The sequence below is a fragment of the Terrapene carolina genome, unplaced genomic scaffold (assembly GCF_002925995.2).
Source record: "Terrapene carolina triunguis isolate 2854851 unplaced genomic scaffold, T_m_triunguis-2.0 Scaffold189, whole genome shotgun sequence".
Taxonomy (NCBI): Eukaryota; Metazoa; Chordata; order Testudines; family Emydidae; genus Terrapene; species Terrapene triunguis.
Window position 1 is genome coordinate 10,394,652 of NW_020664540.1, and position 11,020 is coordinate 10,405,671.

The 11,020-nt window shown below is 48.8% G+C and overlaps 1 protein-coding gene across 2 annotated transcripts in view; it reads left to right on the plus strand.

Annotated features, from left to right (window-relative positions):
- The window catches only part of ARMH4 (armadillo like helical domain containing 4), a 114,445-nt gene extending 104,154 nt beyond the window's left edge, over positions 1-10,291 (plus strand). For both annotated transcript variants that reach the window (XM_024223846.2, XM_026654267.1), the window contains exons 7-8: positions 6,010-6,144; positions 6,374-10,291. In XM_024223846.2, coding sequence (XP_024079614.2) covers positions 6,010-6,144; positions 6,374-6,442 — 204 coding nt within the window. In that variant the 3' untranslated portion in view covers positions 6,443-10,291. The remainder of the gene's footprint in view (positions 1-6,009; positions 6,145-6,373) is intronic.
- The last annotated feature ends 729 nt before the right edge of the window (positions 10,292-11,020 follow it).

The following is an 11,020-nucleotide window of genomic DNA, read 5'->3' on the forward strand; positions in this document are numbered from 1 at the left end:
ACTGTCAGGGTGGTTAAACACTGGAATAAATTGCCTAGGGAGGTTGTAGAATCTCCATCGCTGGAGATATTTAAGAGTAGGTTAGATCAATGTCTATCCGGGTTGGTCTAGACAATATTTGGTCCTGCCATGAGGGCAGGGGACTGGACTCGATAACCTCTCGAGGGCCCTTCCTGTCCTAGAATCTAGAATCCCAGGGGATGGGACTTATACTGGGGCTGATTTTTTTTCATGCTACTTTATATTATCTAGTAACACTTTGTTCCAGTTCAAAAAAATAAACACCCCAAAATAAAATGCTAAATAAAACCACTCACTCACCCTCTTGCGTCCTTTTTCCTATTGAGATTCCTAGTAAGATTTAGGCTTAATATTTTCTCTTCTCTGCTCAGAACTGCATTCCTGAACCCCTTACTGCCTCCTGTCCCAATTCTCCACCAGCCCATCTGATCTCTGACAGCTCAGGCCCTGTGCCAAAGGTAGCATGCCGTGGTTCTGCGCGAATGCTGCGTGGAACCGCTTTGGGAGGCAGGGAGCATGTAAATGAGCCATCCATGCAATCCTGTCTCTGTCCTCCCTTCAAGGGCTGTGGAAATGCCACAGGGGATGGGCAGATAAGGGGTCACTAAACTGATGTCCCCTTTCCTCTTTGGTTTTGGGGGGCGGTGGTTAGATATCATGGGAGTGTCTTCCCCCTCTTCCAAATGTCATGAGGGGGGTTCTTTACCCCAGTTAGCTCTATCCCACTTGCAGCCAACATGTAGAGTGATGCCCTGTGTGGCCTCTTTAAGGTCCTATGTTGTTGACCCTTCCAAGCCCTGTGGAATCAGGCAGGCCCTATTCATGTGCAGAACCTGCCAAACATCACCTTCATGGGAGCAGTCAGGTTCCACCCCCGGGGCTGGGGGCAGAGGAGTGGCTACACAGCTGCCCCTGAAGTGGGGTTTCCCATTGAGTATACATGCAGCGCTCCACAGGCTAGGGTGTGAGGGAGTAGGGCCTGGATTTAGCCCATACTGCGGGCATTTGGATACAGGACCCTGACACAATTGCATGAGGAAGCTCTAGAAAGGAGCACAGATTTGCTAGGGTCATGGCTGGCTAGAGAATCAAGATTCTGACACAGAACAAACACAGATTTCTGGATTGGAAACCATGCCTGGGCTAATGCTAACAGCAAGCGTTTCAACCTCCCCTTGCAGTCTGCACTCACAGCAAAGTTCCAGGAATAGAAATGCCCATAGTGTATTAATTAGGTCACACAATTAAGGCACCTTAATTAACTCTGAAACTTAGCCATTCAACTGTATTCTTCCTAACCTCCTTTTGCAGTCACTTTAAAGCAGGCAGTTGTCTTTCCTTTTGAGTGAGGCTACATTTTCAAAGAATGCACATGCAGCATGCAGTAATGTGCCATTAAACAACCAGTGAATGCAAACAAACAGCAAACACATTCCTCAGGCCTTGGGATACAGGGATAAAGCTGTTACTATGGGAAAAGCCATTCCTGTACCAGACAGACAAAGTGGGTGAGGTAATATCTTTTATTGGACCCTCACCCACTTTGTCTTTAATATCCTGGGACCAACATGGCTACATTCCTGTAACAGCTCTGATAAAGCCATGATATTAAGAGGGGTTTATGATGTGGACAATGTATAAATCAGCTCTCACTAACAACTTCTTTCTCAGGGGAGAGTATGTATTTTCATTCTCCAGATTAAAATCCAAAGGCAATGCTTGCCGAATAGCTTTTTTCCACTTAGTGGTTTATGGAAGAAAAAAGCAATTATGGTTAAAAAGCATGTGTCAGATTTTTCTAGCTCAGGGGTGGGCAAACTTTTTGGCCCGAGGGCCACATCTGGGTATGGAAATTGTATGGAGGTCCATGAATGCTCACAAAATTGGTGGTTGGGGTGCGGGAGGGGGTGAGAGCTCCGGCTGGGGGTGCAGGCTCTGGGATGGGGCCAGAAATGAGTTCAGGGTGTGGGAGGGGGCTCTGGACTGAGGCAGGGGGTTGGGATGCAGGGGGGGGTGAGGGCTCCGTCTGGGGGTGTGGGCTCTGGGGTGGGGCTGGGGATGAGGGGTTGGGAGTGTAGGAGGGTGCTCCAGGCTGGGACTGAGGGGTTCGGCTGGTGGGAGGGGGATCAGGACTGGGGCAGGGGGGTGGGACACGGGAGGGGGTCAGGGGTGCAGGTTCCAGGCGGCGCTTTCCTCAAGCAGCTCCCAGAAGCAGCACCACGTCCCCCCTCCGGCTCCTACACGGAGGCATGGCCAGGTGGCCCTGTTTGCCACCCCGTCCGCAGGCGCTGCTCTGCAGCTCCCATTGGCCACGGTTCCTGGCCAATGGGAGCTGCGGGGGTAGCGCTTCGGGCAGGGACAGTGTGTGGAGCCCCCTGGCTGCCCCTACGCGTAGGAGCCGGAGAGGGGACATGCTGCTGCTTCTGGAAGCAGCGCAGAGTGGGGCAAGCCCCTGACCCCGCTCCCCGGCTGGAGCTCAAGGGCCAGATTAAAACGTCTGAAGGGCCGGATGCAGCCCCCGGGCTGTAGTTTGCCCACCTCTGTTCTAGCTCAAGACTCCCTCAGCTGAATGTGTATGATTGCAAATGAATGAGGACCAAAACTAAAAGGCCCCCAATTTCAGCAGGCCTCTGAATTGTGCATGTATCCATCTATATGTGTCAAAACCATTTTGGACACTTACCCTTGCATTTGTGTGTGCATATATGGAAGGATAAGGACCTGGCTAACTAAGCTGTGTGTGCAATGCCAGAGCTGTTTGCTTGTGCAAATGTTGGGTGCATCCAAACCATAGGAGCACTAAAAATGTGGGCTAACTTTCATTTAAAACAGTACAATGTAAAACAACACACATTTTTTTAAAAGTGTTTTTGTAAATCTAGAAGTTATTTCCAAAATATTCTTTTTTTTTGGTTGCTGGCCATTTCCCAGATTATAAACTCCCAGGCAATGCAAATTTTCTTATAATCAATAGTGAATTTAAATCAGATTATCCTCGCTGCATTTCTCACGGCGGGGGTTTTCTTCTTGGCTGAGTTACATGTTGCGTCTCAGCTAGGGTGACCAGATGTCCCAATTTTATAGGGACAGTCCCGATTTTTGGGTCTTTTTCTTATATAGGCTCCTATTATCCCCCACCCCGTCCCGATTTTTCACATTTGCTGACTGGTCACCCTAGCCTCTGCTGTGATAACAGCATTCCCTTAGTAGCACTGTACTGCCCACTTAAATTATGCAGCAGGAAATTCACCCCTCCTTACAAACAGACAGAGTAAATTGGCTTTGTGCATGGAACCAAGTGGGAGTGGGATGGAGTTGGGCATTTACCCTCTTTCCCCAATCTGTGGGCACAGTCTGGGGCTGCAGTACAACTCCTCTGCCGCCACTATTTCAGTGGCTGGGCTGGAATAGCATCCCTCTGGGCAGGAAATCTTGGGCCACTGGATCAGTTTAAACATAGGTCCTGTCGCCGCCCTGTTATCATGTCCACAGCACCTCCCTCCCCATTGGCCTGTCTGAAGCTAGTACAGAGACCTCCTCCGGAGCCAAATTTTTCAGCCAAAACATTGTCTTGGTGGAAAAAGCCGATTTGGGTTGACCAGAATATTCAGCAAATTTGTGTTTATTTTGGTGACTTATTTCAGTTGGGGAAAAAAATCATGAGTTTTGTTTTGACACCTTTGATCCAACTTTTTGTTTCAAAATTACCTTCAATTTTAATTTTAAAACAGGGTGGGGAGACTTGAAATCAAAACGAAACACTCTAGTTGAAGCATTTTTTCCTGACTTTTTGATTTGTCCTAAATTTTGAAAATGTTCAATTTTGGGTTGACCTGAAACAATTTTTCTCCCCAGGATTTCCAGCAAACTGAAAAATCCATTGTTTGCACCAGCTTTCGTAAGCAGTGCAGACTCCCTGCCAATGCCAGTTTGGCCCCCATCGATGTGGTGTTCTCCTTATTACAGAATGGAGAGCTTGTATTTAACAGCCTAATTATTTGTATAGAGGTATTAGCAGGAGCGCTGCCAGCTTTTCTGTCGCCCTAGGTGGCGGAAGGTCCCGCCCCTAAATGCTGCCCCCCACAGAGGCGGCGGAAGGTACTGCCGCCAAAATACTGCCGCGGTCGCCGCCCCCCAAATTGTAGCACCCTAGGCGACCGCCTAGGTCACCTAATGGGTTGCGCCGGCCCTGGGTATTAGCCCAACAATGAGCGCCCACGGCAAGCCAGTGTGTCCTGCTCTCTGCAGTCCAGAACCCCGCCTTCCAAAATGGAGGATGACCATTATTCTCTGCAGCCATACGTTTGCACGACAGCCACTCCACACACTCATGTGCAGGGCCGCCGAGAGCGGGTTCGGGCCCTGGTGAAAAAATTTTTTCGGGCCCCCCAGCAAGGGCGGACAAGCTAAACAGGTCCGACGAGAGGCAGGGGAAGCCGGGCCCGGACTTTTTTCGGGCCCCCCAGCAAGGGCGGACTGGCTAAACAGGGCCGATGGGGGGGGGGGGGGGGGGATGGGGGCCGGGCCCCCTTCCGGACCGTCGGGTCCCGGTAATTTGTACCGGCTTCCCCCCTTCTCATCGGCCCTGCTTATGTGGACTAACATCCCCCGACATCCTTGTACAACAGCTATTCCTCACACACACACAGACCCACCCTGGCAGATAAGTGGGACAGAAGGCCTTTGGGTGGAGGGCGACGTTAGCCCTGGCTGAGTGGGACTACAGTTTCAAAGAATGCATTTTAAGCACACAGCAGCGCACAATTAACCACGCACCAGGGAGTGCAAAGAAATGGCCGTGATTCCATAAGAGAACTGAAGCTCCTGGCCAGTTGTTCCCTACCCTGAGCTCACGTAAGCCCAGGCCCCTTTATTTCTGTGCTCTGATTTAGGCACACCTCATTTCAGGGGTGTGGTGTTCAACATGCAATGGGACTGTTGTCGTGCCCGTCTAGGCACACAATTAGTTATAGACATACAACATAGGCTTTTTTCTCTCCCCCACTCAGTCACCTGGTAGCAGTGACACTGCACAACCTGCCCACAGCATTTGCAATCCAGTGCCTCATTTATTTCCTTTCTGAAGAGTACGGAACTGTGGTAACTCTTGTCAAATCCTGCGTTTTTCATTGTCCCTGTGCAGCCATTGGAGCACAGCTGGTTACAGGCTGGAGGTGAGCGAAGAGTCATTCCAACTCTAAACCCCAGCCAGCCTTAAAAAGACAAAGGGGCAAATTCACACTGACCTACGTAGGTAACTAGAGGGACGTCAGTGGAGTTGCAGCCAGTGGTGACTTTAACCGAGAGTTTGTAATGGAACTTGACCCTTTAGAGGTTTGGCTGGGATTTAAAACACATGAGGGGGTTGATGTTGTCTGAAACTCATTCAGTCTGTCCCTAATCTTCAGATCCCACAGTGCTGAGCACAGTACAAACACCTCAATAGGCCCGGTCGTGCAAAGAGACCCATCTAAGGTTATATAGCAAATTATCTTGCTTTCACTAAAAACTGATCGGGGGGGGGGGGGCTGATTATCCTATATCTGCCTTCTGCAGCAGTTTTACACTCTCCTCTGAGGCAGCTGGCTCTGGTTACTATTAGAATCAGGAACTGGAGTAGAAGGATCTCGGGTCTGATCCAGTCTGTCAGCTCCTATGTTCTTATGCAAAAACTGAGGCTGATACATGTGTATATCTGAAGGCTAGACCATTTATTTTGTTGTGTCTCCATGCATTTTAAAAGGGATAATGATACCGCTCCTATAAAGCGCTTGGAGAGCTACTGATGAAAAGCATGATATAAAAGCGAGGTGGTGTTATAAATAGCTCTGAGCCCTTCCCACTTTTTTCAAGGGTGGCTGTGTTTGGGTGTTTTCATACTGTAAAATGAAGCATAGAAATATACTGCAGTCTTACGCTAGTAGAAAAAGGACCACCTTGAATTGCTTGCCTCTTTAGTATTGCTGTGATTGTCTCTTTTTCATGTAGGCGGGATACATGTCTGGGATGCTGGTTCCTGTGGGGGTCGGTATAGCTGGAGCCCTGTTTATCCTGGGAGCACTCTACAGCATTAAGATCATGAATCGCCGAAGGAGAAACGGCTCCAAAAGGCATAAAAGAAAGGTACAGCACATGTAAAGAAAACCCAGATCTGCTCTCCTGACCACTCTCCTGTTCCCATTTCTGGTTCATAAAGTAAATACAAGCTAATTGTGGAGCATCTTTGTGTGTTTGGTTGGAATGGACCACTGCTCTAGATTATATTAATTATAGCAGGGGAGGGCGGGTGAAGGAATTGAAAGTTTTTGCCCCTGTCATTGAATCTGTGCAATGTTTCTTTTCTTTCCCTTAGCAGAGGGAATTTAACAGCATGCAAGATCGAGTAATGCTCTTAGCTGATAGCTCTGAAGATGAATTTTGAACCTGACTGCGGAGCCGTTGTGATTTCCAATGACTTTTTCGGGGGCAAGGGGAGAAGAGGGAGCAAAAGGAAGGCGTTTGTGCTGCATCACTGCTATCAGCCACCACGTGCCACTGTGTAGTGGTTTTTACATCCTGGCAAAACAGGCATGTTGTATTCTAAATGTAATGCGCAATGATGTTTGTTTTTACACAGTAGTGAGATTACACATTCACACAGTGCACCTCATTGAAATGCAGAATACGTATTGTTACAGCTGGAGCCGATGCTAATGGATGATGACTTTGTTTTGATCACAGTGTAATATTTTTGTTCCAGCTGGTGGTAACTAATCATAATTATTGCTGTCACCTAATTTCAGGATGGAAACCTTCACCGAGAATGACTTCTGTCCAATTAGTTAACTGTAAATGTTATATTACCGGAGCTAGAGTTTGTCAGTGCTAAAATTAGCTGTTCTGCTTAATTAACAAACTACACACTTGAACCGCCTCCCTTGTCAACAGGGAGACGCCCAAGTACAGTCCAATTATAGACATAATAATAGACTCATTTGTACATTCCTTGCCCCAATTTCCCTTGTCCTTTTTAAAAATCCTCCTTTTAACTGTGTTCCATGTTTAGGGAAAACATACGGAAATGGCAACAAAACATGATTCATAGCCTAAATATTCAGTGTAGTTTTCACCAGCATTATAACAGCACAACAAATGCCACCGCCCGCACATTGACAAATGCTAAGATGCTCTTTGCATGAATCTCTTAGCTTTTATTCAGTGTGCCGCTGGAATATCAAGCAGGCAAAAGAAACGGAAAAAGCAGGCTAGAGAGTTTTCATCTTAAGGGGCTCGTCTGATTATTTGTTTGGCGTGGTTCACCGATCAAGCGGAGCTCTGCCCTCTTAGCGGTGCTAGAGAAATAATAATCGAGTGTCTGTCTCTTTTCACAATTGGTAACTAACTCTTACAAGCGTCACAAACACCTGTGGCCCTCTGCAACATGGAAGGTGCATAATGCTGTGGCTGTGTCCTGTCATCTGATTGATCAGGAAAGCAGGTGGTGTGTGGGATGCAGTACAGAAGGCAAACGAAGCACAGGCTGAGGGCTCATGCAAAAGGAGCTCTCCTCCTCTTGAGTGCTGAAGAGGACCTCACCTGTGGCTGACAGATTTTTTTGGACCAGATTTAGATCAGGTTTAGAAGTTGTGCCAGCACAAGGCTGCCGTGCATGTGACTGTAGATGGCTAGGCAGTCATGGCTGGGGTACGTATGGTTATAGATAGCAAAGGCCCCCATCAGTGGGGAAGGAGGTCAAGGCTGGGATACATGTGGCCAAATAGGAAAGGTAGTCAGGGCTGCAGTATGTGTGATTGTGGGTGCAATGGGGTCAGATTGGGAACTTGTGGTCACAGGCCAAAAGGCAGCTGAGGCTGGAGTGAAGGCAGCCATAGATTAGGAAGTTGTTAGGATGGGGTGCGTGTGGCCATAGGTGGAAAGGCAATCAAGGCTGTAGTACGTGCGGCCACAGGGGGCTGAGGCTGGAGGAAAGTGGCCTTACTGGTCATTTCATCAGCAAGCGTGAGCAGCATCAACATGTTCAGTTGATCGCAAAATAACACAGTGAATTAGCAAAACATGTTTCTGGAACTGAACAGCAAAGAAGGGGCATTGCTGCTGAGCTGGTTGGTTGATTGGTTGTTTCAACCCAGAATATGTGCCATTTATTGTTGTTGTTGTGTTTTAAAAAATGCCCCTTATTTCCTCTGCTCTGGCGTGCCGTGAGATGGCTATTTCATTCTGCAGCCATATTACATTTCTGCAAAAATCCTTATTCCCAAGTTGGAAATTGCCCCTATTAGAGGGAACCTTGACTAAAGCTGCTACGAGTCGAGGAGACAAGATGAGTCAAGTAAGGTCAGGAGGCTGCTCATTTCTCTAGATCGATCCCTCTAAATCTTTGAAAGAAGTACGAGAGACGTGTTTGAAGAATAGACAGGGTCTGATTGAATTCTTTGTAAAGGTGAAAAGGACTGGCTAATGGCCAAGATGCGACATAGCAAAGCCCTGTAAGTTACACCAATGGGGATGATACAGAAGCCAGAGATACAGGGAGGCCCCACTTCTGCCCTATCACCCTGCCCATACCCTCCACCCTGTGGGGGCCGGTAGCATTTGAGTGTGTAAATTCTCTCGTTGGCATGCACAAATGATAGTGATCAAACACTGCCCAGGCACGTGATTGTGCGGGCAAAGCTGAGGTTTATGCTTTGAAAATCGGACTGGCTGCTGACTGTGCAGGAAACAGCTCACATACCAACCAGCGTATACAGTGCGAACCGGAAAAATGGGATTCCTCCTCTGGGATAGTGGAAACGGAAGGTCAGTGGTCTGCCGAATGTCATGCACAAATGTGATGTTTAATAACAAGCAATGGAGTTTGCTCACCCAAACCGAGGTACGTTGCAGTATCTCTTTCCCATGTTACGGTGGTTTCCCTTGATAGTGAAAGAGGGGACCAGCAGGATTTGAAATGCGCCTATTGATGAGTCTTCCGATCTGACAACTCTGCACGGTGAGTCAGGAATTTCTCAACAAACACACAGAAAATAAAGGTGGACGAAGGCTAAACAGAGCCAGTTCCAACAAAATGTTGGGGTCCCCCTGGAGAGTGTCTTCCTTCAAGCACCCCTCTGGGACAGGTTTTCCCTCCCAGCACCTCCAGATAGACTCTTGTCTTCCACCCCTGGGTCTTTGGTCTTCCTGCCTTGCTAGGCAGTCCCAGATCCCCTGGCAGCAATCACCTATTTGTTCTGTTGCCACTTGCTACTCTGCCACTCACTGGTGCTCCCAGGTGTCTCTGTCCATGAGGTCTGGATCTCAAGGATCCTGCCTAAATCCACATGGGAAACATATAGCAATTATTTAAATTTCAAAGCGCCAGGGTTGTTTGTTCTTATAACAAATGGTTAAAGCCTCTTTCCCTCAGAGCTAGGGATCAGTCCTAGCTAGGAGAAGCATTTCCACTTGAAATGAATGCCCACTCTTTTCTTCTCTCTCTCTCTGAAGTTGCTTGGAGGAGGGGAGATGGTTTTGGGATGTTGCTACATTAACGAAATGAGGAACTTTGCTGGCTTAACTACCTGCTCCAGCTGGGGCGTCTGGTAATGGGGAGGTCTTTTCCTTTGGACTTTTTGAGGAGGTGGCAGGGCTTGTGGCCAGGTCTGATGGTGGAAGCGAAGCCTTCAGCAGAGTGACTTTCATCCCGGCTCAGCTTAATTACTGTTGTCTCAGCCAGAATCAGCTTTTAGCAGGCTGGGAGCAAGAGACTATACAGGCAACTGCGGGATATTTGTGGAAACTGTTCTTCCATCTTAAAGGGGGAGGTGCAGGAAGAACGTATGGGCTAAGGGCATGAACCATTCTGTAGGAGTGAGTGTAACTGACTTAGGAGCAGCAAGGTTAGTAACTGGCCTCACTGGGCTCTTTGCCAGTGGCAATGCCCTGGAAGACAGATCTGAGCTGGTAGCGGGAAGGTGAGCTGCTGGGGCAGATGAGAATCAGAGGACTCGGGATGGCTCAGTGAGACCCAGAAGGCTGGGAATCAGCAGGGCTTTCTGCAATGACAGCCTCTGCATTGTGCTCCTGCTAGTGATTGTTCACAAGGGGTAACAGCAGGGTGGGCTCTGTGCAGTAGATGTCTAGCCTGTGTTGATTGAGCAGGAAAAGAGGAAGGGTGGGGGTGGGGAAACCCAGTGCTAGGAATGTAAATAACGCTGCTGTGGCCGCACTGTGGCCTTGGCTACACTGGCGCTTTACAGCGCTGCAACTTTCTCGCTCAGGGGTGTGAAAAAACACCCCCCTGAGCGCAGCAAGTTACAGCGCTGTAATGCGCCAGTGTAAACAGTGCCCCAGCGCTGGGAGCCGCGCTCCCAGCGCTGTAAGCTAATCCCCTTGTGGAGGTGGAGTACCTGCAGCGCTGGGAGAGCTACCGCGGGAGCGCTTTGGAGTTTCGAGTGTAGCCAAGCCCTGAAAGGAGGCCAGGGCCCCTCAGGTGGGGATGTCAGCTTGCCGGATTGGAAAAGCTGCTAGTGAGCCGCCCCGGCCTTTCATTGTGCTAATAAAGCCGTAGTTTGGGAAGCGCTAACTTTGTACGCTCAACCATTTCTCTTTTCCCCCCACTGTCATTAAGTTCATAAGAAATTAAAAGGAAGGCTACCTGTGGAAATGATGAAGCTGCATTTAAATGAAACAGCTGCATGTCTCTCTTCTTGTCTGTCATGGTGTGTTTGACAGCCAAGAGCAGCTCGGGAATATCACGGATTTTATTCACTCTGCCCTTGCCAGGCGCGTGTGCTAACCACAGGGCTGTAACAGCTGTGTCTGAAGTAGGGTCTGACAGATAAATGCAAACGTCCCAATGGTTAAACAGCACTTAGGTGCGGGAGGGGCTGCAGCACCCCCGGGCTTGAAGTGGTTTCCATTATATCCAGGGTTTGCAGTTTGGTTCCATGGCTCTCGGCCCCCCCCCCACTATACAAATTGTTCCAGCGCCCCTGCTTATGGTGCGACGTGAGCTGCC